Here is a 27,377-nt window from a genome sequence, read left to right as displayed (position 1 = left end):
TAGTGGTTACACACAGTGGACAGTCTTATAAGAACATCTAATTAGACGCTATGAAGGAAGCATCTATCACTACAAATAAATCGAATCACGCAAAAGTTAAAGTTACTTTCTTGAATCAAAACTAGAAACAAAATTTGAGCTAAAAGAGTTAGAGAATAAAATCTGCAATATCTTAGAAATGGGATTGGAAGCAAGAAACATAATCATAATAAAACTGGAAACAAAATTCAATAATTATGGAAAGTTGGAAATTGAGAAACTATGAACAATATCTGAAGCAAAAATTATTCTAAGATTCTTGGAGAAGAAAAACCTATAAAAGGATACAAACTTTAAGGAGACATCACTCAAGCTTCAAAGTTTGACAATGACGTTCGAAAAATAAAGTTTTAGAGTTTTCTTAGTTTACTTATTTTCTTCTTTGTAATTTTTTCGTTTTACCTCTGATGAAAGACTAAACTCCTTTGAATTGATTCTCTTGTAATTTCGTAATGAATTATGAGGTTTTGTGCAATTAAAAATTTGTTCTTCAAATATCTTGTTGTGTTAAATATCTGATTTTTTTCCAAGTTAACTTGTTTTGGGAATTGCTTTTAAACGCATGTTGATAATTCAAGATGTAAAGTATTAAAAACCTTATGAAGACACGTAAAGTACTGACTGAATAAATTAGTAGACATATGTTTCATTAATAAAATTCAATTGTCTTTGGTTAACGCATGTTGGTCAATTCAATTTTGTTTAGATGATTGAATGAATGATATATTTATCAACTAATGGAGAATTTCGTTGTTGAAAAATCTTAAAAGTCAATATGCTTTCTCTTGTGTTTTTCTATCATCTACTTTACTTTTATGCACAACAATTTAAAACCTTTTTTACTTTCTTGTTATTACCAATGTTATCGTTTGCAAATCATTCTAAAAATTACTTAAATGGATTTATTATTGTATTTATTGAAAAATGACTTAAAATCATCTAATCACAATTATACTACAAAATCTTCCGTATTAGACAATTTAACATTGTGTTAAAGTATCTTCACTGAAACCATTTTTTTATTTTGACAGCTAAACAACAATTATCAATTAATTATACTGTGGATAATCAATGTCAACTTTTCCATTCCATTACTTTCATCAAGTTAGAAACTTTCGTTTAAATACCTATGTCTTTCAGTTATATTAAACATTTAATTATTTGTATTTTTTTTAGTCGTCGAAACTCAAAGAGTCCCTCCATCTCACATTAATCCAAGACAATAATCCTTTCTGAAAAAGACAAAATGGCCAATTAATTATTTGTCATTTATGATATATTATTATTAACTTTCTTCATAGATAAAGACTTTCTACCATCTATTTCAATCTTAAAGTTCTGAAATCATGCTACTTTTTCCAGAAAGAGTATGAACACATTTCTCAACACATTGGATCATGAAGAAGAAATTCAAAAATAACAAAGTTTCATTAATTTTGTTTTAAAATAATTATTTTTTATAATAATTATTTTCAAACTATTATTACCCATAAATATAAATTAAATAATTGTAGTAATTAATTAAAACTAGTTCTAATAACATCATTTTATGGGGGAATTTTTTCTCAATGCGACTTTTGACGCTTAATTTGATATCAACTTACTTTATAGACACTATCTTTTAGAGCAAACTATGAACAATAAAATGTAGTTTACTCTCGTGAAAAGCATACTTAAAAAAGGTGTTCTATATGCTTTCGGAACATAACCATAGAATCTCTAATTCTCCATTTCAGAACAAATTACTTATATTTTCTTATTATTCAATTTACATTCACAAGCTGTGATTCTGGAGCAATAGCAAAACAGAAGAGGTAAAACAGAGTGCACAAGTTTATCAGCAATACAAATATAGTACTACTGTGAGCCCTTTTCTTTCTTTAAACAGAAAAGTACAAATTGCAATGTGAAATAACCACAATATTTTAAAACAAACATAACGAGCAATTATGTATGGAAAATTCATCAAAGATAATGTCTAACTAACTATCTGATTTTGTGTGTGTAGTATGAGTTTGTGAACAAGCTGAACCTGGACTCTGCAGAACTTGGCATTCGCCGCCAACAGATTCCGATTCCGACTCCGATTCCGACGCCACCGTTTCCTCCGTTTTCATCTTCTCAATACCAAAACAAAGATACATTTCTCAATTCCTACTCTCTTCAATCAATTAATGAGTTCAAAAATCAAGAACACCACGTGCGCTTACCTCCGATGTCGATGACGCTTCGTTCACTATCTTTCCTTGTTCCTTCTCCCTGAGCGTTCGCATAGGAGAAACTCTCTGTTCCAATAAAGAAAAAGAAAAAGAAAAAGAAAAATCAGCATCGACAAATCGAAGTTGAAACGAATCGAACATAAGAGGTGCTTCTATTGTTGTACAAACCATGCAGCGATTCTTGAGTTCCTTCAAACGGAACAACCGGTCAACCTCGATCTCAAAGCTCTTCTGAATCTCCCCTCGCTCTTCCATCTCCTTCATCTTCACGTCCAGCATCGCGTGTTTCTCGTTCAGTATTTTCTCCGTTCTGTCCTTGTCCGCTTTCATCCTCTCCAGCTTCTTCTTGACCGCGCTGAGCTCCTCCGCCAGCGACGTCTCGGGCGGTGCAGCTGCCGGAATCGAGACGGCGGCGATTGGATTGTTCTCTTTGTCGATCAATGAAATCTCGAAACAAGGCCGGTCGGGCTTGGGCTTGGCAGAAGGCTGGATGGGATCGGCGGGAGAGTTCTTGAGCTGAAGCGGCGTCCGGCCAGATCGCGACCGAAGCTTCGGTGCTCCGGTCGTTGGAGTTAGCATTTGCGTCTGCATTTTGGTTTAGGTCGTGTTTGGTTGGTTTGTTATTATGGGACGGGGAACTGAAGGGAAAGGTATAAAAGAGATTGGAGACGACGAGTTTTGAATTTGAACCAGACAGGCGCTAACGGCTAGTGCTTTTTTTATGGCTTTGCTTATAATGATTTTTGCTTTTTTAAAAAATTACATTGGATTCTCTTCTATATATTTGCAAAATTACACTTAGATCTAAACTTATTTATCAGGAGTTAACTCATATTTCATAAGGCGGAAATTTTCTGTTAATAGCAACATGCACCAACAATTCTGACTTATTAATTAAGGTATAAACAATGCTCTTAAGCTTATATTATATTAATGACGATTTTTACTTAATTGAGAATATAAGATTTTATAGACTTTCATTATATAAATATAAATAATCTCTGTATGTTTTTAAATCTTAAATGATGATTATTGAGTTCATTACAGTTGCACTACTTTTCAATACTCATGTTTAATTGCTTATTAAAAGAAGAAATATCAATGTCAAACTACAGGTAAGTGATTAATATTTATTTAAAAAAAATAAATCAATGAAACTAACTGTACAAATAAATGAAAGCCTACTTCTCACCAAACGTAAAAAGGAAAAGAATTTCCTTTTGGTGTTTATAACACGTATATTTCAACTTTCATAATTTTTTATAAATAAATGTTTCACATGAAATTTGGCAGAAAATTCATTGGAATCAGAGATAGTCCATTGGAAGCTCCCAATTATCTTCATCATCCCATTCTTTTTTATTGGGTTTCTTTCTTCTCCTTGAAATACGACCATATGTCTCAGATTGTTCGGAATCATAATCTACTGAATTTCTCACATTGTGGTTGCCCAGAAAACCCTAGCACAGACAAAACAGGAAAACATGGGCTTATTATTTTAATGAGAAAAAACAACAATGTTCCATATTGAACATGTAAACACTTGTAGAAAAAAAAATTAACTTGTCTTTATAGAAGTTCTTTCACTTAATTTATTCTATCAGAACTGTAAGATTCTATGCATGATCTATATCAATTAATAACGATTTTATTTTTATTTTTTTGTTCACTTCTTTTTTACCACTTTACCTATATAAACATTTATTGATTTTATGGTCTCTGAAAAATCACCCACAATGAGTAGTAATTATTTGATGAAAAATTACAAGTGTTGTTCCTATTATATAATATAACATCATGAAGTTTAATTAAAAAAAATATTTTTATGGCTTTTTTTTATGTACACATTTTTTATAACCTCAATATAAATTTTAGTAATCATTTTTTCATTTTAATAATTATTATAATGATTATGTTTTTAATTATTATAAAATAAAAGCAGAGACTGGTTGTCGTTCACACTAGTTCATAATAAGCATGATTATATATTTATGTTTGCAGAAAGAATTTAGAACCAGAAGAAACATTTTGAACAGGTAAGAAACTGATGCGAAGAAAATGACTAAGCAAATCCAGCAGTTTTATTGATGAAGTAAAGGTACCTTAGAAAGCCTTTGGATGCGTAAAGCTGCAGCTTCATGCACAACAACTGCATCAGATACTACTTCCAGTACGTCCTCAACCAGCAAAGAGTAGGTACTCACCTAAAATTTAACATGTGTATCTGGATGAGCCTATTTTATTTTTTGTGTTCGTTACTTGTAATCGAAAGCTGTGAGAACTTTTGTCGAAATCCCTAGAAACAATCAAAATCTTAACATGCTCTAAGAGTAAATCCTTACGAGTACTAAGATATTAGGGTGGCTCCAGGATTTTAACGAAACTTTCATTGAATAACATTTTCTAGTAGATTATGATGTGTGCCAATCAAGGGTGTAAGATTTTATTAGAAAATAAAGCATTTATTATATTGGAATTTAGAAGCATAAAATAAATATTTTCTTTTCCAGTAAAGCCTTTCCATTTTAGTTGTTTAAAATCAGCCCTGAGGGTTAATTTTAACAAAAAATTTATTGAAAGAGGAAGTTGAGAGAACAGAGACAATGAATAGCATTTTCTAGTAGATTATTTATGATGCTAAAAGATAAAGCAAAAACCCCTATTTATACTAAATAATACTAGATCGTTTCCTATTCAACTAAGGAAACATCATGAGATAATATGGCCTTAAGCTTGTTACTATTAAACTCTATAATATGGTCTCCATTGGACATGCCTAGAATGATCATCATTCAACAAACTAGCTCTAGCTCCTGTGTAATCTCCACCAGTGCACAAGTTACATATTTTCAATAAAATGACAAAATTTGCATGCAATCTACCTCTGTACATTATTATTAATCTTACAAAGAAGCCACCCACTTACCAAGCTTGATGGAATGATTGATAGTCCAAATGAATCAAGTTCAAGCTCTTCAACAGCACCTGAATTGATGCAGAAAGTGTACCCACGCACCTACAAGTTGAGATTTCCACAATTACATAATGAAGATAAAAAAGAATAAGTGAAAACAACATGGTCAAGAGATTTGTAACCTTTCCAATATTCCGTCGAGAGGGAGTTACAACTTTGTATCCAACCTAGCAAATATAAACACATTAAGATATCTGGTAACTTGTATCAGATCAAGCTACCCAGCAAGCTGAGAATTCAAATTCCTATTTCATTTTGGAAAATATTAAGAAAATTCATTGCAATTACCCAGTGTCAAGCTGTGAGTCACCCTAATGATGCAAACCCAGGAGTTATGAACTTATCTGATTTTTCAATGGCCTTCATCCAACTTATCAACTACGTAATTTTATCTAGTTGTGGCATTGACTATCCATGTTGGCATACTCTATACCAAGGTTCTTGTTTTGCTAAGCAATGGTCTTGTTACTGTAATTTGATTACCTTTAAAAGATTCAGATAAGTTCCCAGTTCTCAAAAAACCATAGAGAATTTAGATTTCTCCAAGAAATTCTTTATTCCGATCCATGTTGAGAAGTAGGTTGACTTATTTACACATTATTTGCGATAATTTATATAGAAACTTGGAATTTTGAATCAAACCCTAATAAGGTTTGCAAATTACTTGTATAGGGTTAAGATGTAAGCCAAGCATGCTAGCCTTGTCATCATCACTTAACTCCACTACTAATGTTAGCTAAAGTATCAAATTTTATTTTGCAAATCCATAACCAATGCGAGGATATTTAGAACACATTCAAATAATTTTTTTTGAGATATTCCTTCATAAATATTCAAACAGAGAAATTGATTATTTAGAAAGAACGGAACAAAATATCAAAAGAGGAGAGATTGCATTCTACTAACCAAAACATCTGACACACAATATCATAACAGAGGTTATGTTCACATAATTTGCAAACCATGGAAAAAAGTCACTGGTACAAGCTTAGATTCTTTAAACGACCAAATATTTCCCTCTAAGGCAAGATTACGGTCTTTGCATTAAATATTAATCTGCACTGCTTCAGCAACACCAAGAGTTTGAGTACCATGTAATGCACATAGACAACTCCTAATCCATATTGTGCCAGACAATGAACTCAAATAAATCATGTAAAAGAAAGTAATCCACAAGTTTGAGTCCTTTAAAATAGTAAAGCATACCAGTGTCTCCAATCCAATCATTTTAAATTCATTATCTACAACACTTTCATCTTGGACAAGGATGACGTCTCCAACCTGAAAAAGAACAGAAGTCATTTGCTGGAAAAGCAACGTACACCATATTAGGAGTTCAATATGGCTACGAGCCAAAGTACAAAGCCAAGCTGGAAATTTGCCATCAGAACATTCGATGCATCGGACATTTTTGATAAAAAGATTTAGAACCCCCTTCCACTGAGGAAATCCCTAAGTAATATATTTTATATTATTGCAGGCCAAAAAAACAAAAAAAAACTCCACAAAAATGATATGAAAGCAATACTTAGATTAGGACTGAGTAAAGTATGTTTGAAGCTACCATGTACACATTCAACCGAGAGAGGGATCAAACCTAAATAAGAAAAAAAATCTCTCCCGAATCCAAACTTCTTATACCTGGCTAATATCTTCCAGAAGGAATTTTTCTGAATCCCCAGAAAGCAAGTTTGGCCTCACCTCCACGAACAACACCATCCACTGAAAATAGAATCCACCAAAAGAATAAATGCATAAACAAGTTAATTACTTAGTCCCACAAATAAGACATCACAGCAACAAAACAAACAAACACTATTAACAGACTCCTTGAAGAAACTTGTATTCTAGAGACATGCTAGCAAAACGAAGAAACTGCACAGAATTGAGATTGAGCAACTACTTTCAAGACTCACAGAGGTGGTGTCCACCCAAAGTTGCGAGACAAACCCCATGCTAAGGGCAGAGCGAATACTGATCACCTGTTTGGCCAACAAATTCGACCTTCTAATTACCTGCTTACCTCTTCTCACTCGTTTACCTCCAAATTTCTCATTCTCACCTTGATCAACACTATCATCTTTCTTCAAATCATCGCCATCCCCATCTGCATCCCCCTGAACCCGAACCAAATCACCCTCTCCCTTATCATCAGCACCTTCCACTTCATCAAACGGGACAGACCCACTTGCAGTGGGGGAATCTGCACCAACAGGGTTTCTCTCCAACCCAAAAGTCTTTTCCTTTATGTCCTCAAATTCAAGTTCGTTGTAAAAGCCATAGCCCCTTGATGGGTCTTCATTGGAGCGGGAGCTGAGTGCCCAAGAGACACTCTTGTTATCGCAACTGGTTTTGGATGGTTTGGAAGAGAAGGGGACGCGGTAATTTGGGTTAAGTTGGGTTCTGGGTGTAGGAGTTTGGCGCGAATTGAGGAAAGGGAATCTTGGAGATTCTGCAGCTGAAAGGGTAAGAGGGTTTGTGGCTAGAAAGTCAGTCATAGTGAGTGAGGGGGCAGACAGAGACCAGGCACAAAAACAGCATGGTACAAATTTTACAACATTAGAAATATGGTGTGGTTTGTTGAGTATGTTTGCATGTTGAAGCAAAGCAGAAGCAGATACAGATGCAGATACAGTAGAAGGGATACGAGTAATGTATGGAATGGATGAATAAGAAAATTAGAAAGCTGATCAATAATGGATGTTGGAAATTAAAGAAATTATTCTATCTAATAGATAAACGGGTTTTCCATATTCTTTCATTTGCTTTTTTTTTTCCTATTGATATTAAAAAAATATACGAATAAAAGAAAACTCTATAGCTACGCAGAGAGAGACTTATATTAATACGGATACTGACACTACTGTATCTCTAAAATGTAAGACACAAATTTATAATATTATATAATTATAAATTATATAAATTAACAATAAATATATGTGTACAAGTATGTTTCAGATTTTTTTGCAACTGAAAGATGTTTTTCATGATTGATTCAAAAAAATTTTTGTTTCTTATTTTTATAATCATAATAAAAATTTATACAATAATTTTGAGTTTTAAAAAATTATTGTATTTATCCTTTTTAAAATTGTGTTAAAACCGTGCAAGAATTCTCAAAAATCCAACAAATATTTTTTGAATTGAACACTTCATCGATAAGTGTAGTTGAGTTTCGTAAAAATGTCGACATCGATATGTGTGTCCGACACGGACACATCATTTAAGAGAAGTGTCGACATCATAGCTCTAGAATAACAAATAAAACTCACTTCCATTATTTATATTTTTTTAAAGAATTAGTTTTAATCAATTTGATCATAGAAACATACTCTTAATGCAAAAAATAATTAGATCTTTTATAAAAGAGTCTTGTATATCCACTTTTTCCCTTCCTCATGCAAAGTAGATAATTGGATGCAAACAAAGACTTTTTAATATAATTATTCGGTTGAGTTTATTTTTTCTTGCGTAGTCGTGTTTTTTTGTGGTTCTCGAATTCAAATTGGTTTGTGTAGGGCCCAATAGTCCATGTTTCTGAATAATTCTTCTGTTTTTCTTCCACCATCCATTCATTCTTGGCACGAGGCTTTGTTCAGAGTGACACGAGGCTCCTCCATGTAACGCAAATCCCAGGTGTTGGGTGTTGTAGAAAGGAAGAGGATGACACAGTGAATCTCTTTCATTCCATTTCCAACACTCTCAACCCAAATCCCCATTCATTTCTCTCAAATTCTCCTCCAAAGACTCAGAAGACTGTAGCAGAGGAGAGGAGAATTTCGGTTTCACTTAAAAAGGTAATAATTTTTAATTCTTTAAATGTTCATTCATTTATTCATTGTGTGCTATTCAATGCATGCTCTGTTTTTGGAAACTATGGTTTCAAATTTTGCATCAATCACATATCTGATCAATAATAATAAATTTAACCCACACATTGGTGGTAACCCAATATAAATAAAAACTGTAAATTATGTTACTTACATTTATTTACTGTGTTACTTGTTAATACAAACGCTTAAAACTGTTTCGTTATTATGAATATTAATTATAATATAGCGAGAAAAAAAGTGTATATCGAATTAGAATTTTACACTGTCAATTTTTACCATATACGTTTATTTTACTGACTTCAATAATAATTATTGTAAAAATTTAAATGAAAACCTGAACTTTTAAATTTGCATATTTATTATGAGCGTTTTGTATTGTAGTGTCATATGGGTGAAGTAGTATCCTGAAGCCTATTTAGAACAAGTGGGCCTCACTCCAAATTCTGAGCCCAAAAATAGTTAACGGAACAGCATATTCGCATCCCTGAGATACGATAAACTACCACTCACGTATCGCCACGTGTTGAAGAGCAAAAGAAAGAGAACCATAAATCCATCAAAGAAGCTATAAGTGGCGACGCGAGTTCCTCTCTCCGCGGAATCAAATATTCCTGAAAACATCGCATTCCTTTCACTGTCCCTTCCCAATTCCCTTCCCTGGTAATGACTCTCTCTCACTCTCTCTCTCTCTCTCTCTCTCTCTCTCTCTCTCTCGTTCTTGAAATTATTGTTTTGTTTTTAATTTTGATTTCATCGTTTCGATTTCCTTCAATTTCAATTCCGTTTGTTAATTCTCTTCTCCGTTGAACCCTAAACTAGTTTCGCGCTTTGTAACGGAATCGTGATTCAGTGGTTCGCATCTTTCCGTTAGATCTCGCTGTCCACTGCCGTTTATGTCGATTTCAGTTATTTAATTCTAAGTATATTTGTTGGATGACGAAAAAGCTATTGTTTTCTTGTTTTTCCTTTCTGATGTTACAACGTTTTGGAATTCGAATTCGTCCTCTTTAGGCGTTGTGAATTGTGATGTGTAATTTATGACAGTGCTGTTTGTGGAGTATGTTGTGATTATGTATTTAGGTTTGGTATTGGTAACTAAATAAATATTGTGGAATATTTTGAAGTTCATCCTCTATTAGTGGCATAAATTATGATTGTAACTTGGCTTTTTTTCGTTTTTGTTCTATTTTTGGGTGAATTGAATCGCAGATTGTCAATTGGATCTTCATGAGTTCAGCAACCACTGGAGCATACTTCGTTTCCTGTGTCGCGGGAAACAAGAACAACGACCTCCTCTGCTGGGTTTTGCTCTTCTTGCTGCCTAAGTTTTTGGGAACTCCATTTGCCTACATCAACTTTCTCTTGATTCAGGCCATTGACAGGAGTCCAACTGCGGTGGGGGTTTTGGGAAACTTCGGGGTGGTTCATCTATAGTCTTTTTTAGTTTAGTCATCATCAGCAGCAGCATATTTAGATCCCTGATTTCTGAGCGGTGAGAAATGGTTTCCTCTCAGTTTTCTGGTTTTACAAAGGGCGGTTACAAACCGTCACAGGCTCATTTACTCTTTCCTGCAAACCTTCCTGATACTGTTAACACAGAGCATATTGAGCTAGATTTCTCTGATGTCTTTGGCCCAGTTACTGTAGATTTGAACAACACTGGTGAATCTGTAGAAGAAGTGAATGAGCTGGTTTATGATGACCCACCAGTCATTTACACCCGATCTCATTCTCTGGTTGGCCCTTCATCGTGTGTTAGTCAATCACTTAAGCTTAGCAAACTCACCATACATGAGACTGAGGATTCCTTGGAACTAGTGGATTATGTTGATGGAGAGGCCATTAAGGACATCAAAGAATCTTCCTTTGTTGAAGAGTCTTTGAAAGATGAAGACGGGAATCTCATGAAAAGCCAAGGAGTGGGCATTGAAGATTTTGAGATTTTGAAGGTTGTGGGGCAGGGTGCATTTGCTAAAGTATATCAGGTGAGGAAAAAGGGTACTTCAGAAATATATGCTATGAAGGTTATGCGGAAGGACAAGATTATGGAGAAGAACCATACTGAATACATGAAAGCTGAGAGGGATATTTGGACAAAGTTAGAACACCCTTTTGTTGTTCAACTCAGATACTCTTTTCAGGTACTTAATTTCGAAATGGCATACCCCTTAAACTACTTTCTGCTTTTACTATCATTGTGTATGTTACACAAAATCTAAATGAATATTTTGTTAGTTCAAGTTTTGGATATATTTTGAAGTACGTTATATCCAGAATTGTCTTCTTTGTTGGTAAAATGTTAACTGTTGTTCTATCTATAATACGCTCTTCAGACAAAATACAGACTGTATCTTGTGCTTGATTTTGTAAACGGGGGCCATCTCTTCTTCCAGCTTTATCACCAAGGCCTTTTCAGGTGAGTTTATCTTTGAGATTTTTTGTTTCTTTTGTTTCCCTGTTTTTAATTTGCAGGATTAATTTGTGGTTCTATTTTTCGTCCACTGTTCAGAGAGGATCTAGCACGCATATACACTGCTGAGATTGTTTCTGCAGTTTCTCATCTCCATTCAAATGGAATAATGCACAGGGATCTAAAGCCTGAAAATATTCTACTGGACGCTGATGGCCATGTACTATGTCCTCCTCATATTTTTTCATAGTGACTTTAAACCTTGCTTTCATACCTGTAATAACTGAACAGTTATTTATTTTTTGATCTACTAGGTTATGTTGACTGATTTTGGTTTAGCAAAACAATTTGAAGAGAGTACAAGATCAAATTCGATGTGTGGTACATTAGAGTACATGGCACCTGAAATTATTCTTGGCAAAGGCCATGATAAGGCTGCTGATTGGTGGAGCGTAGGTGTTCTACTGTTTGAGATGCTTACTGGAAAGGTTTGCATTTCTTTCCTTCTTACTTTGTAAGGCTGGTTTTTCTGTTGGATCTTTGTAGGTAGATGATCTTTTTTTTGGGGTATGAGGGCCTGTAGGCGTACTAATTGAGGAAATATCCCACTTAGTAAATTTACTTGGCTCTAAATTTTGAATCATGGGGTTTAAGAGGAGTGACGTCTGTGTCAAACTTATACTTGCATCAAACACTACCTAATCATGGCTCAATAATACACTCTTACTGTGTTTGATGTTATTTCCTTATTGTGTCCTAGCTGCCTTAGGGTGCAAGCAAACTTGTCTAAAACAAGTACCTTCTTTGAAAGCTACATGTTTGGACCTGTTTTGGAAGATATTAAACTATTGTTGGCTGTTTGATACCAAAAACTAGCCCTAATTCTCATTTACATGTCAGTATTTTTTTTTCTTTCTTTCCAAAGGTGTTTTTTTTGTATAACAACTCTAGCCAGCATAAATGTGGTTTGTTCAAGTTGTCCTGTTCTGTCAGTTCTTGTTGAGTTATAATTGCATGATTTATTAATTGTTTAATTGGCCATAGGATGATAATGTAGCTTCTTAATTGATTGTAAAATGTTCAAATATTTTTTATTCTGTAAGACAATGTTCTTATCTTAAAACTTAAGTGTATAAATATTCAATTTATAGAATTCAATTAAAGTTCTTACGTGTTTTGTGTCAGTTCTTGCAGAGTTATGATTGTATGATTTATTAAATTAAATGTTTAATTGCTCTTAGGATGATAGTATACCTTCTTAATTGATTGTTTATTGCTAAAATATTTTTTATTGAGTAAGACAATGTTCTTATCTTTGAACTTTGGGTGTAGAAATATTCAATTTATTGAATTTAATTGAAGTACTTTCAAGCTTAGAGCTGAGTCTACTGAAGCACCATGGTTGCTTGCTTGTTATTCGAGTTTCAAAGTGCACTCAGTTTTGTTTCTTTTAAGCAAGTTAGTCAACTTTATTTGTTTTTTGGCTTGCAGGAAATTTAATTCTTTCCTCAAGTTAAAAAGAGAAAATGTCAATTTTGGGATTTTTTTGGACAACATGGCACATATATTATTTGATTCATTATTTTTGTTATTGTAAATTGTAATACTATATACTTGTTAGCTGGAATGGCTCGGGAACTAAATAACTGCAAGGCCTTTTGGAGTTGCTAAATGTTTGTTGATGTTGTCTCACCTCTGCAGCCGCCTTTCTGTGGTGGGAGCCGTGACAAAATTCAGAATAAGATAGTTAAAGACAAGATGAAGCTGCCAGCATTTTTGTCAAGTGAAGCACATTCACTATTGAAAGCGGTAATCACTAGTCCACACAAAATATTTATTTTCATTATTCTGCAACAGTTCATCATCATAATCTATATCTTATATGATTATTTGGTGCAATTGTGCTCTACTTCACCTTTACGTCTTAAATTACTGTTGTGAATATAGGCTTGCTATATTTTAAACTGGCTTTCTATACTTACAAAGCTTGAAGTCTTGAGGGACATTGGTCCGGAAAAGGACTTAATTTCCAATGTAGTTGTTGAATCTACCAAACTAACATGTACCGGAGCAAATAAAATATGGCGGTACAAATACCTATGAGATTATTAAGTGCCCTAAATTGAAGGTTATTAATATAATTAGTGTTAATTTTCTTTGGGGCACGATCAGCAATGCATCTATTGTCATGCTTTTTTTTTTCTTTGACTTTAAAAGGATCGAGTTTGAATCACATCTGAAAAAGATGAATTAATCTTTTCTTAAAATGCTGTAGAAATTCATAATTTTTCTTCTTTGGTAGAGATTTCAATTCCTTGATTCGCATTCTATTGAGCTTTTCTACTATAGCTAATTTACTAGTAGGCAGAAGTTGTAACATGTATTAAGACGATTATCCCTGTTACAGCTGCTACAGAAGGAAGCAACGAAGCGCTTAGGTTTTGGACCCCGGGGGGTTGAGGAAATTAAAGGACACAAGTGGTTTAAACCAATCAATTGGAGAAAGTTGGAAGTACGAGAAATCCAGCCAAGCTTTAGGCCAGAGGTAGCTGGTACGCACTGTGTTGCCAACTTTGAGAAGCGGTGGACTGATATGCCTCTTGAGGACTCTCCAGCTGCCAGCCCAAATGGTGGAAACCCCTTTAAGGACTTCTCTTATGTGAGGCCTGCGCCCTCTTTTCTTCAGAGGAATAGCCCTGCTTACTAAATGCACTACTTGTAACGCCTTTTACTTATTCATGTTTTCATACTACTGTCTTTCCTTCTCATTTGGTAGTTGTTTGTATTTTGATGCGCGAACAGTGAGTGATAAACTGTCACAATTGCCAACACTAAACAATTTCTTGTGCCCCCTAGGACTTGTGTGAACTCTGCAGGTTGTGAGTTCAGTAACTTATTTATGTTCCTTGCGGCTCCACAATTGTATTGAGCTGTCATTTCTGGAGGAAATAAATTGCCTTTTTTACAGTTGATACCATGCATGGTCTCTTCCCCTAGGGACATAAAATACTGCGCTTAGCATTATCTGCCATGGGAGTTTAAGGGTGCTGAAAGTAATTTTTGCCAACACCAAGGTTATGTACTTCTTTATGTTTCAACACCTACTGGAGTATGAACTAGAATCGCAGTAAAGAAGTTGCTTTACCCTTCGTATATATTCATGGTCATTGTAAAGTTTCAGGATCTATTAGTTTATATAAATAGCAATGATAAATTAAGTTTCGAAACTATTAATTTAACTGCACAATTACACTAATTGGTTTTATTTTTAATAATCTAGTGGTGGTCGTGTTTGGCCTTTTACTAATTTGTATCCGTTGAGGCTGCTTCTTCCTACACCTCCATTGTTCCTGCATCACCCTATAAATTTTATAATTTCAAAAATATATTTATGTAAAAAAGTTAAAATATTTAAAGATTTTGATATGGAGGTGAGTTTTCAGTATATTCTGAATTGTGTAATCCACAATCCAGTGCTTAATTAGTTAATTCATAATATAAATTATATTTTATATTATGTAATTCGAGACCTTTTTCTTAAATATTTTAAATTATATAATTTGAAAGTTAATTTATGATTTTTTTTTCTGATTGATATAATTTAGAAGTATTTTAAAAAAAAATACATTTTAAATTATAAAATCCATAAAAAATTTCTGAATTTTTTAAAAATAAATTCTAAATTACATAATTTAGAATGTATTTTACTAAAAAATGTGTTCTGATTACATAACATTTTTTAAAAGATAAAAATGTATTTTCACATAAATTTGTAAAAGTATGGAAAAAAAGGTGCAGGAAGAAGCAGCCGTCCGTTGATTGATTGTACCGATTTCCAAAATTACATTTGGGCTCTGTTTTGATACTTTTATTTGCATTAAGAAGAATCAGTAAAATATTTTCTTTTATCAGTAATGACAATCAGTAAAATATGTATTAACTGTAGGATATTTATTCAAATTAAAAACTTCAATAAATATAATAATTATTCAAACTAATCCTTTAACTCCAATATTCCTTCCTTCACTTTAACCGACTAGTGGATGATTTCGTTTCTAGTAATAATAATAATAATATTTTTTAGAAGACTAATTTGTAGCTTTTTAAGGACTAAAATGAAAAAAGAAATTCTTACAAGATTAATTTTTGCATATATTTTTTTGAAAAAATTTAAAATCAATGGTGTAAGGGCACAAACATAATTAACACTTATTTTTTTGTGTGTAAGGTTTTGTTGGATGAGGATGGAGTGATTTTGAACATAGAAAATAAATAGAAAAGGTGGATAAAGTAAGGAGGAAACAGATGGTCGAAGAGGTACCATGCACGCTGACGTTATTCATTTCTAGCTTCTTGTTTTGTGAGAAACAACCAACCAACATTGCTCAGAGCATTGCCTTGTTTGGAAATAACGGTCATGGCTTCTCTGCTTCCTACAACCGGAACAACACTTCAACATAATCGCACCATCTGCTTCTCTCCTCTCAAACTCACCATCCCAATTACCATTTCCTTCTCAACAAACCGTTTCAAGAGTAGCTCTGGAAAGTGCGATGCAGTTTTTGGTAACATTCCCAAAGACTTGTTGGAGACCACTTTTCACGTGGACCACTTTTCTGTCTTCCAATCACTGTTAGTGAAGTTTCAGAATGTAACTGAAGATTTATCAGACTTGCAGAGGTGGGGGTTTGTGATACTTGCAGGGCTGACATGGGCCTATTTAACTGCAAGGCCGGGTGTTCTTGTCGGCGCCATTGATGCATTCCTTTTGGCCCCTATGCAACTGGTTTTGGACAGTGTATTTGGAAGGAGAAATCTCAAGAGTACTGATTTTCTTATTGGAGATAAACTAGGAGAAGGGTCATTTGGTATTGTTTATTCAGGTGTTTTGGTCCCAAAGAATGTGGATGTACAAGAGTGGATGCAAAAAAATGGAAGAGGCAAGGTCACAAAGTTGGATGCCAAATCTAAGGATAAAGTCATTCTTAAAAAGGTAGCCTCAAGATATGCGTTTATTTTCCCATGCTTCCTTAGCTTATGGGGTCATTGTTGGAACTAAACTGGTATGATTTACTGACATTGCGTCCCACTTACTGTTTTTGAATCAGCTGCGATCGTATGTTCCTCTTTGTTTCTTTAATATAATGCAGCATGCTTTTTCTGTTTTAAGGGTTTGGGGGAAAAAAGTGGGATAAGGTTTTGCTCTTTTTAGAAGCAGGACGTGCATTTAATTATAGTGTCTTCCATCTTACAAAGGATTGAATGATTGATGCAGAAGAGTTAGACTCATGAAGCTCGGACATGCCTATTTGTGTATGTTCCAGTGTCGGACACTAACACACGAATAACACTTGTACGACACTAACCGCTGAAATGTCTAATTCAAAAAATATTTTTAATACGATTCCAACACAATTAAAAAAGGACAAACATAATGATTTTCTAAAAAAATAAATTTATTGTATAAGTTTCTATTATGATCATAGAAGTAAACTACAAATCCAGGGATGAAATGCTTTAAATGAATTATATTCTCTTTTCACTTTCCAGATTTTAGATAGATGAATTAGATTATTTTTTCTATATTTGACTAACTTTTTTCACATAAATCTTGATTGTCAATTTATATAATTCATAATGATATAATATATAAATTTGTGTCTTCATATCCTACATTTTGGAAATTACACGTGTTTTGAAGTATCCGTGTCCATGTATGTGTTCAATGTTTGTGTCAGTATCCGTCCTACATATTAGACACATTAACCCCCATGTTTCTTTTGTTTTGGAGGATTATGATCCTTCTGTTCTTTCTTTCCCTGTCTTAGAAATTTCTCCTTTTTAATAAAGGGAAAATAGATATATATAGACTGGATTTTGAATATTTAATCTTTATATGTTGATGGTAAATTCAAACTTGTATGCTGACTTGGTTTATCTTCTCTCAACTTACATATGATGATGTAATTCTTTTTCTTTTTCTGTTTATAATCATAAAGCCAGTTAAATGTACTCAGGAGCTGACTGATGGAATGTGCAGGTAAAGGTTGGAATTGAAGGGGCAGAGGAATTTGGTGATTTTGAGGAGTGGTTCAATTACAGACTCTCTAGAGCAGCTCCTGAAACATGTGCTAAGTTTCTTGGAAGTTTTGTAGCTGACAAAGCCAATTCACAGTTCACAAAAGGTGGAAAATGGCTAGTTTGGAAGTTTGAGGTGCTCTACCAAATATTCCCTTTAGTAGATGAAGAGCCATAGGTTGCCTATGCAGGCTGCTGTGTGCATTACTTAGCTCATGAATTTTGTCACAATTTTGTTATATTATTGAATGACGTTCTGTGCTTACCCACCTGGTGGGATCAGGCTTTGCTGTGGTTTGTTATGGTGAATTTAATTTCAAAATGTTGTCATGAATATGGTACAAAAGTAACTAGCTCTGACTCTAGTTTATCCCTTCATTTATTTGAATGGATTGCATAACTTAATGCATACTGATATGCTCCAAACATACTTTATGATATACCAACTATTCCATATACTAATTGCAGGGTTGTCCACATCACAGGGAAGGCGCTCTCTTGCTGATTACATGGCTGATCAAAGCTTCCCATCAAACTTAGAGTCTACCATGTTTGGACGTGTCTTGCAGGGTGTAGACTCTTCAAAACGAAATGCATTGATCATCAAGCAAATAATGCGACAGATCATTACTTCTCTTAAGAAAATTCACGACACTGGAATTGTTCATAGGGATCTTAAGCCTGCCAACTTGGTAGTTACCGAACGGGGGCAGATTAAACTCATCGATTTTGGTGCTGCAACAGACCTTAGAATTGGAAAGAATTATGTTCCCAATCGTACCCCTTTGGATCGTGACTACTGTCCCCCTGAATTGTATGTTCTACCAGAAGAAACCACGAGTCTTCCACCAGAGCCAATTGCAGCTTTCCTTTCACCAGTCATGTGGCAGGTTTTATTTATATACTTCCTTGATGTGGCCAAAATTATGTTTCTTCCCTAAGGTTGACATTGTGTCAGTTTTAGTAAAATTATATAATACTGGCTTTAACAATTATTGAACTTAGTTAAAGCAGTATATAGGACAATATATTCACTGAATCGTGTATAATTTAGTTAAGGAACTCCTGCTTTAGGAATGTTATCAACCTCAAATGAATGTCTCAATCAATAACACATTCACGTGTGGCTAGCATTACTGTATTAGAAACATCTTCACTGGGATTTCTAAATTGCTCCAAGCCTGAGTTATTCATTTTCCTATAGATTTCGGATAGCTAGTATTTACAGATTGTGGCATGATTGGCATCACTTGGTAATTAATCTGTAAGGAATCGTTTCATTCAAGTATGCACACCTTTTCAATGTGTAGGGATCATCCCATGATTTATCCTCTTACCTGTTTGTTTTTGCAGTTAAACAGTCCTGATCTGTTTGATATGTATTCTGCTGGGATTGTACTCTTACAAATAGCAATTCCAACCTTAAGGTCTTCAGCTGCTTTGAAGAACTTCAATTTGGAGATAAGAACATGTGGATATGATTTAAACAAATGGAGAGCGTCTACTCGCATGAGGTCTGACTTCCAAATTCTTGATAGTGACTCTAGAAGAGGTTGGGACTTGGCAACAAAGCTTATCTCCAAGAGAGGTTCCCAATTAAGAGGACGTTTATCTGCTGCTGCTGCTTTGAGGCATCCTTATTTCCTTCTGGGTGGGGATCAGGCCGCCGCAGTCCTTTCAAAACTAAGCTTTTAAAGCACAAAGTGAGCTGCTTAGAAATGCTATGTAAGTATATGTGTTCCATTTTGTGATTGTTTCATTTTTTTTCACCTGGTTAATATTTCTGACTCTTAAGTAAGCTTCTGCAAACCCTTGTTTGCTTCTTAAAATGTGTGTACAGTGGTACACTACATAATTAGATTTGCATATGGAAAAAATGATTTCTATTGACTTTAATTAAACAAGATGCATTTGGATCATTATACAAGCAGCTAGAACTTTATATCGTTGCCTTTTGCACCATAAGGTTGTTAGGACAATCAGTTGTGTCAGTTGTAATAATTAGCTAGAGGGGAGTTCTGAAGTAAGTTGATAGGAGTAGGATGTAAGGAAGGGATAATGAGATCAGTATCAGTTATAGACTAAGCAATTGCTCTTTGTGAAAGGAGAAATCCTTAAAATGAAGAGAACTATCTCCTTTGTTGTTCGTTCTTTTGAAATCAGGGAATACAACTTTCTTTTCTCTATTTTCTAATGACTTAACAAAAAGTGTGCAGTAAAATATGTTTGTTAACAAATGTAGTGTCAAATCTAAGATAACGGGTTTCTATTGGCCTCTGATTACACTGATAACATGCAGGGATAGTATACCTATTTGTTTTTGCTCTTCTGATGAGTACAAGCCATATCACTGTTAATTGAAGTTCTCGGTGGCAATGTTATTACAAAACGTCTGTTTTCTTCAGGAGGAGCTCGTACGATATGGATATAATGGCATCCCATCTAAAGGCCAACTAATTTATAAATTTACAAGCAGAATTGGCAGATTTTTTTCCATATTTTCTATGTTTAAGCCTGAGAACCTCCAGAAGATCTGAAAGGAAAAAGCTATGATAGCTGCCTAGCATGTTGGCGGTCTAATTTTATACATACCTTCCTTGTTATTTGTTTGTCTATATTATATAACATATCTACTCTCAAAATCAATGGCTTATTCAAAATCAGGAAGGAGTACTCAATGGTTTACAAAGGCTTAACAAGCCTTTTTCTCATGCTTTCTTTCTTCAAGAGGTAAATATTCAGAGTTTGGCAGGACATGACCAGTAATGTCAATGGGTAGACACAATATAGAACTAAAGGAAGAGACAATCTATTGCTTTTTTTCTGATAAGTAAGTATTTTTTTACTTATCCATGATATTTACTTTCAAGATTGGATGGTTTATTCAATTTCATTTGACACTTATGGTTTATTCAATTTCATTTGACACTTCTATAAACCAGTGCTCTTGTACGAAATTGTAGTTCATTGTATTCCAATCTACACTTTGTTATGTTTTCCAAAAGAGAACCGGTGTACTTAACACCTATACTATAATGCTAACTTATTTATTTTACTGATTGCCATATAATGGTACATATGTTTATATTCTTATTGTAAAACAACGAAGAATACTTCAGCACTCTTCTAGTTTAATATGGTCATGACCTTGCATAACCATAATGGCACGACATACAAATTAAAGCATTGTTTATAACAAAATGATATGGTGAACCACATAGTTATCCATGCATGGTTTTACACGACCACAGCATTACAATTGGAAACTTTCCACATATGGTGTTACAGTTCATCGTGATAGAGTATTTTGTTCAACAACTTTTTCTTCTTACATCCCCAATTGCATTTAGTATTGCACAAGGAATTGAACAGAGCAAGTCTAGTGGATTGAAGTTGTATGATGCTTGAGGTGGAAGGAGATTTTGAGAGAACAATTGCATACCCATCATCCATGTTATCAGTTCCATCAGGAAAAAATTGCCACAAAAGGCTTCCAGCCCCACTCCCTCCTTTCTTTGTGGAGTTTAGGATGGTATTGTACACACTACTTATGACTGTATCTCGGTATGATGAATTGTAGCCAGGGTCTTTGGAAGATACACCAAACTCAGCAAAAACAACTGGCATTCCAAGATGCTTTTCAGCATCCTCTATATGGGCTTCCATCCATGATTTTATAAATGAGAGATGAGAATCAGCAATTTGTTGTGAAATCCTTCAATCAGGTAATTGATTAAGTTAGAACTGTAGTATACGTATGTCAAAATAGATCACAAATACAAATTAGTGTTTGTGACACTAAACAATATAACTGTCATCCAATCACAGGATTTCATGTATGGTAAGCTTGTCCACTTTTATAATAATTACCTTACCTTAGAAGTCTATTGGTTGACAATATAAAAATCTTTATACTGACAAAACGTGAAAAAGAAACTCTTTACATAAACGGTTGACATAAGTAAGTTTTATGACAACTTCATATCTTTTAATAAAAACAATTGCAATTCTGAATAGACTTACCAAGAGTCAGCATATATATGAACAGAAGCGAAGTCCACACCAAGAGCCTGGTGGTTTCTTATAAAATCAGTTCCAACCTGTGTAGCATATGTATTGGGATTGAACTGAGTTCTCTGAGGTGTTGATGGGCCATAAAATCCTTCTAGTCCAACCTCTACTAGGTGTTTTGGATCAATTTTCTTCACTTGGAATGCCATTTCTTGAATCCAGTCCTATGGAATACATATTCAAGTGAGTAGTTGAGTTTAGGGAACTATGTGACATCATGGAAAGAACTTGCTATTAGAATGCAATTGTTTAGTGCGATGCGATGTGATTATATGACATCACAAAATGTATATATATTTTCTTTTCAATCAATACCTCAAGACAATATGGAAGCCAAAAGAAAGGGATAAACCTGTAACTTGTCACCTGTGGGATCTGAGGTGCAACGAGGCTCATTCATCAATTCCCAAGCAAAAATTGTTGGATCCTCCTTGTAAGTGATGTTTGTGAATGTGTTAACTCTATTGAGCACAGTCTGCACAGTGAAAATAGTACTGGAACCAACTTAGCATAATCATAAAGAAAAATAATAACACAGTAAACAGCAGTCCATACATATCAAGATAGGATTCCAGCGTGGTTTTAGTTGTTGCAATATATAACAAACAGGCTTCAATTCAAGGGTCCAGATGAAACTAACCAATGGTCACTAGTGCAAAAAGCTCTTAGACAGTGATTTTTAAAGCTCTTAGACAGCAGTTTTGCAACCGTAGTAAAAGTTTGTTTATTTAAAGGAACTTGCCTTAACATGGGACTTGTAGTAGCTTCTAAGAGTTGGATGTGAGAAGAAGTCATCATCAGAGGTCAAGTTAAGGCCAGCAGCATTGCCCCATTTCACATATTGCGCTTTGCCTCCATATGCCTCCCAGTTGTTAGTCAATGATAATATAAGCCTGATTTTGTATTTCTTTGCTTCACTTACCACAAAGTCCAGGGCCTGAGGAACCAATAGTAAAATGGAATTACATAAGGAATGCTAGTTACCTACACTGATAACTAGTAACTCAGTTTGATTGTAGCATTCTGATTTCAATGGTAAAGCTTACAGAAGAAAACAATTAATAATGGTTGTGGTCTAGCACATTGAACATGCTTCAATTGAAGTAACAAGTAGCTGATAATACTGGACAAGTTAACATGATAATACTGTGTGGTTATATGTAAAATATTATTTGTTGCTGTAAACTGAATACCAACTTAGTGTAGAATATTTCACAGAATAACAGAACAGTAAAAAAGCACCTTGAAGACTTCTTCATCATAAACTGATGGAGATTTCTGTAGGGCACGCCATTGGCCATCATTGAAGGCCCATGTCCTACAAACTGTCATACCCACTGAGGATGCCTGCTTGAACACCTCAGTGACCTTTCCTCTGGTGGACTCATCTGCAGCAAATACCATAAGCCAATATGTGTTGAATCCATTGACATAGAAAGGTTTGTCATTCACCACAAATTGGTTTCCCTTCTTTTGCACCATCTGCCAATCATCATCTTTCACGCCCCTCATTTCTCTATAAACATATATACAAGACGTGAGTGCCAAGTAAACTAAAGATGCAACAACTAAAGATGCAAGGAATTTCAAACACAAACCCATAATTTGAGATAGAATTTTCCATTTCATTGTTGCCTTCCATGAGTGCTTCCTCATCCTTCATACTCCCTCCAAAAGCATTGGAACTTAAATTTTTAGTAAGCACCAAGAAAAGTACCAAAGAAATAATGCGAACACCAAATATCTCCATTGAGCTTGGTTACATAGCCACGGTGTATTGGATCATATTATATACGTGAACATCTTTAGCTTTCTTCCATACAAATTCATCAAACATACAGAAGAGTAGGGTGCAAGTGGAGTTCAATCTGATGATGTTTCTACTCTACCTTTAAAGCAAAGAAAATTCTCTATTCCATTGTTCAGCAATGGATAGACAAGGTAATTCAAGGGTAGGAGTAAAGTTTCATAAACTTCACGTCTTCAACCCCTTAAGGTAAGTTCAAGTGGGTTCCACACCTCCACTAATTAGAGTTGGTACACAGAGGAAGGCTTTGTTAGATTTGAACTAGTTGCTTACAGCATTATAGGAAACATGTTAAGATTATTAAATATTAAGTCATTGATAAAAAGTATACACATAGGATAATCTAGTACAAGGTCCTTGTAGCAATTTTAGTTGTGCTGTATCCATCATAGACATTTGAGGAAGAACTTCATGATAAGAATGGTCTCTCTTACTGAAAGTATAAATGCTTGGAGGAGGAGGATCATGTTTCTTTGTTCAGAAGGGGTAGAGTAGAAGAGAAGGATGAAGGGAAAGAGAGAATTGAAGATGAGATGCAAAAGGGTTGGTTTAAATTGGCACTCTTCTTTGTAATACTTATCTAACTCATTTGCTTATGGTTTATGTAAGTTTAGACTTGTGTGCTGACCCATTTGATAAAACAATAATAATATTTTAAAAAAATTAAAACACAAATATATATAATAATAATAATTTATTGATCAAATAAAAAAAATCTATTAATGTGACATAAAATTAGATTAGACATAAAAACTATAATTCATTTAAAATTTAAATTATGGGATAGAGAATTCGTTATGAAACCTCTCAAACATGTTAACTTATAATGGTGTTAACAACTAGAAATTTCTTTCAAAGAAAAAAACTCAAGCTCACTAGAAGTAGATAATTTTCTCCACACTATTTCAAGATTTTGGCACTTCTCTGAGAAACAAATAATGCTAAGAGGATCTAGTTTAGGAATACAATTAAAAACAATAAAAGTCGTTTAAAAATAGAAAATTAAAATATGGATGTTTCTTCTTACACCTCTAATTTTTCTTCTTGCACCCTACATTATTCGAAATAGCCAAATTACCCTTAATAGTTTTAAGTGATTCTAGAATAGGGCTGTACCGTAGACAAAATGTATTTTTGCAATAAATATTTCGAAAGACAAAAAATTATTCCAAAATATTTTTTTGAAACATATTTTTTTATTTTTAGAATGATAAATCCAAAATAATAAAATGTGTTCTGGAAATATTTAAAAAAATATAATTTGAAAATCATTTTTAAAAAGAGTAAAACAGTCTTTTTAAAATATAATGGGTTATAGGAAAAAAAACATCCTTAAAATATACACTATTAAATTGTACATAACACTATATGCACCTTTTGAATTTATGTTTATAATTCTTTCATTCAGTAAATATTGTTTACACATTTCGATTGAAAACTTATAAATATCTTGTAATCAAATATTTAAAAGTGGACATTTAATTAAGAAGTTATTAAATAAAATAGTTCAAAGTTACTTGACGTTATAGAGATAAGAATCTTTGAATACCTAATTCAATTTAAAATATTCATTAAATAAAATCAATAGAACATCTTAAAATATCGTAGAAATTACTTGTTTTATATTTCTTAGTTTGAGTATTTCTTTAAAATATTTTAACTATTTTTATTATTTTGTAAGTTGTTTTATAAGGTTTACTAATATTTTTTGCGTTTTGCTTCCCTTTTTATAATTATTTCTTAATTTATGTGTTTTTTTTTGTGTTATGTTAATTAATATAATTTTTTTAAAACCGGTATAAAACAAAATCTTGTAACATTGATCATGTCCATAAAAAAAGCTATGTTATTTGTTTGCTTGTTTACTTTAAATTGTTAGTATAAATGAAACGTTGCTACGTGAAGTACCAAATAACATTCATGAAGTAATAGTTCACGGTTAGAATATTAAAAGAATTTCAAATTATTTAGTTAATGAGAGTATGTTTAGCTAATACGTCTAACAGTGTCTTAATAGCATCAATTTAATCGATGTTAATAAAGTTCATTTAATGTTGGACACAAATAGAGTTAACTTTTTCATTCACACTCATCTCTTTCATCTTCACTTCTATTTTTCTTCCACCCTCAAATTCTTCATTTATATATATATTCTTCATCCACATTGTTCTACTCATCCCCTTCATTCATATTTATTTTCTATATTCACCCTCATCTCTTTCATCTATTATATTTTTTCCTATTTCTTTTATATTTTATTTTTTAATATTGAGGCGTTATACGAAAAAAGAATTTGTTTATCATCAACATCAATCAAACTGATATAGAAATTAAATTATTATTAAAAGAATATTTTATTTAACATCTCGATTTTAAAATAAATTTTAAAATAAAAATACATTAATGTTAGTTTAGCTGACATTAAGTTGCTTTAATTAAAAATTAATTTAAAAATTAGTGATGAATTAACATCGACTTAATTCAAAATTGGTTTTTAAAAATAGAAACTAATGAATTACTGTTTATAGTTTTAGAGTCTCCTATGCATGCAATGCAAATTTGTCACTATTAACTAATTAGAGTCAATTTTTACTTATTAGTATCAAATTTTGAGAGACATTAAATGTTTTCTTATAGGTGAAAATAACCTATATTTAGAACCTTATTAAACTATTTTGAATCATTAATTTTGTAAGAATTTGTTTATACGACTAAATATAATTATGTAAAATGAAATGAAAATAATAATAATTAAATGGAATTTATGTTTAAACTTAGTTTATGTTAATTTGTGTAAGAGATGTATATGAGTTGGCTGTGGGTTAAATGATTATAAATGGAAAGTTTGGAATAATAGTTGGGTCTTGTTTCGTAAAATTAAAGATTTCAAACAAGAAACGGGTGTGCTTAGTAAAAGCAAGGGGTTCCAATTACAAAAGTGATATTTCTCTTCTTACCTTTAAACATATAAGTTCTTCTTCTATATCCTCTCTTTCTAACCCCTCTCCTCCTTTTTACTAAACCTTTTCTTTCTTAAAATAATAATAATGTCAATTTGTAATGTAACCTCGAGTAAATTTTCTTCTTCCTTTCTTAAAATTTTCATATTTTCCAATGTTGAAAACCATGCATGTCTTAAAGATTATGATGTTCAAAAGAATGTTTGCATTAACTGAGTACGAGTACGGGTATGGGTAATACTCAATTTTTTAAATTAGGTATAAAAACGGGGATGAGTATGTACATATCCACCTCACCCATGTCCTTATACTTGTCCCAATACATATCATCGTCCTCATACTCGTTCTCATTTTAAATTACTAAAACACCTTTAATTTATTAGGTAACTTAGAAATTTATATTAATTTTTCTTTGGTCCTTACTTTTGTAACTTATTTTTGGTTCATACATTTGATATTTTTTACTATTTTCTATAATTATTTGACATTTATCCAATTTTTATTTGATACTCTCATTTGATATTTTATATAATTATAATTTTTCTCTTGATATTTGACATTACAGAAAATAAAATATGTATCATTTTGACATTAAATACTTGATAATATCATGTTTTCTTTACTATGATTTTTACTTTATATAAATAAATATTTAATTAATATTTGAAACAATAAGGGAACAAGTACGAATATACTTGTTTCTCGATAGGGATGGGTATGAGACAAAAAAATAATACCAGTTGTGTTTTGGGATGAGGATTATGATGAATTTTTACTTTAGGGATGAGGATGAGTCACACCCGCCCTATTTCCATCCCTAGTGTCAAGATAGAGTTCGCACTTCATAGAGGAACAACACATCGCGATAGGGTTTGTGTTTCACATATAAATACTACATCACACTATGCTATGTTTTTTAACACCATTATTCTGCCCACAAGATTTGGCCACAACATTTCATCATGTTTCACCTTCCTTTCACTACA

General features: G+C 33.1%; 5 protein-coding genes across 10 annotated transcripts; 2 read left to right on the top strand and 3 right to left on the bottom strand.

The window, feature by feature from the left end:
- Positions 1-1,756: 1,756 nt before the first annotated feature.
- Positions 1,757-2,953, bottom strand: LOC137826981 (myelin transcription factor). Its single transcript, XM_068633151.2, has 3 exons — positions 2,427-2,953; positions 2,250-2,324; positions 1,757-2,156 (listed from the first exon to the last, which is right to left on the bottom strand). The coding sequence occupies exons 1-3, from the start codon at positions 2,847-2,849 to the stop codon at positions 2,022-2,024; spliced, it is 633 nt and encodes a 210-aa protein (XP_068489252.2). The 5' UTR covers positions 2,850-2,953; the 3' UTR covers positions 1,757-2,021.
- Positions 2,954-3,371: 418 nt separating this feature from the next.
- Positions 3,372-8,036, bottom strand: LOC137826980 (uncharacterized). 2 transcript variants are annotated; one of them, XM_068633150.2, is made up of 7 exons: positions 7,149-8,036; positions 6,874-6,954; positions 6,439-6,513; positions 5,355-5,399; positions 5,185-5,274; positions 4,361-4,462; positions 3,372-3,718 (listed from the first exon to the last, which is right to left on the bottom strand). In XM_068633150.2, the coding sequence occupies exons 1-7, from the start codon at positions 7,728-7,730 to the stop codon at positions 3,566-3,568; spliced, it is 1,128 nt and encodes a 375-aa protein (XP_068489251.1). In that variant the 5' UTR covers positions 7,731-8,036; the 3' UTR covers positions 3,372-3,565. The 2 variants fall into 2 exon arrangements, with proteins under 2 accessions (XP_068489251.1, XP_090149649.1); XM_090293523.1 differs by having other exon boundaries at positions 7,136-7,958.
- Positions 8,037-8,701: 665 nt separating this feature from the next.
- On the top strand, positions 8,702-14,452 carry LOC137826979 (serine/threonine-protein kinase AtPK2/AtPK19). Its single transcript, XM_068633149.1, has 8 exons — positions 8,702-9,029; positions 9,447-9,725; positions 10,275-11,206; positions 11,399-11,481; positions 11,575-11,695; positions 11,790-11,963; positions 13,177-13,284; positions 13,883-14,452. The coding sequence occupies exons 3-8, from the start codon at positions 10,565-10,567 to the stop codon at positions 14,180-14,182; spliced, it is 1,428 nt and encodes a 475-aa protein (XP_068489250.1). The 5' UTR covers positions 8,702-9,029; positions 9,447-9,725; positions 10,275-10,564; the 3' UTR covers positions 14,183-14,452.
- Positions 14,453-15,736: 1,284 nt separating this feature from the next.
- LOC137825655 (serine/threonine-protein kinase STN8, chloroplastic) lies at positions 15,737-20,638 on the top strand. 5 transcript variants are annotated; one of them, XR_016515088.1, is made up of 5 exons: positions 15,737-16,468; positions 17,516-17,689; positions 18,022-18,443; positions 18,907-19,278; positions 19,959-20,638. XR_016515088.1 is itself a non-coding variant. In XM_068631380.2 (5 exons), exons 1-4 carry the CDS (start codon positions 15,893-15,895, stop codon positions 19,246-19,248), a joined length of 1,497 nt encoding a protein of 498 aa, XP_068487481.2. In that variant the 5' UTR covers positions 15,737-15,892; the 3' UTR covers positions 19,249-19,278; positions 19,959-20,638. The 5 variants fall into 5 exon arrangements, 3 of the variants coding, with proteins under 3 accessions (XP_068487481.2, XP_068487480.2, XP_090150517.1); XR_016515087.1 differs by having other exon boundaries at positions 19,853-20,557; XM_068631380.2 differs by having other exon boundaries at positions 18,039-18,443.
- Positions 20,639-20,725: 87 nt separating this feature from the next.
- On the bottom strand, positions 20,726-23,475 carry LOC137825657 (mannan endo-1,4-beta-mannosidase 6). Its single transcript, XM_068631383.2, has 6 exons — positions 23,223-23,475; positions 22,867-23,140; positions 22,367-22,561; positions 21,977-22,099; positions 21,577-21,788; positions 20,726-21,268 (listed from the first exon to the last, which is right to left on the bottom strand). The coding sequence occupies exons 1-6, from the start codon at positions 23,372-23,374 to the stop codon at positions 20,836-20,838; spliced, it is 1,389 nt and encodes a 462-aa protein (XP_068487484.1). The 5' UTR covers positions 23,375-23,475; the 3' UTR covers positions 20,726-20,835.
- Positions 23,476-27,377: the final 3,902 nt, after the last annotated feature.

Source organism: Phaseolus vulgaris, chromosome 8, assembly GCF_051622355.1.
Source record: "Phaseolus vulgaris cultivar YP4 chromosome 8, ASM5162235v1, whole genome shotgun sequence".
NCBI lineage: Eukaryota > Viridiplantae > Streptophyta > Magnoliopsida > Fabales > Fabaceae > Phaseolus > Phaseolus vulgaris.
The sequence above is the reverse complement of the archived record's forward strand: the minus strand, read 5'-3'. Positions and strand labels throughout refer to the sequence as shown.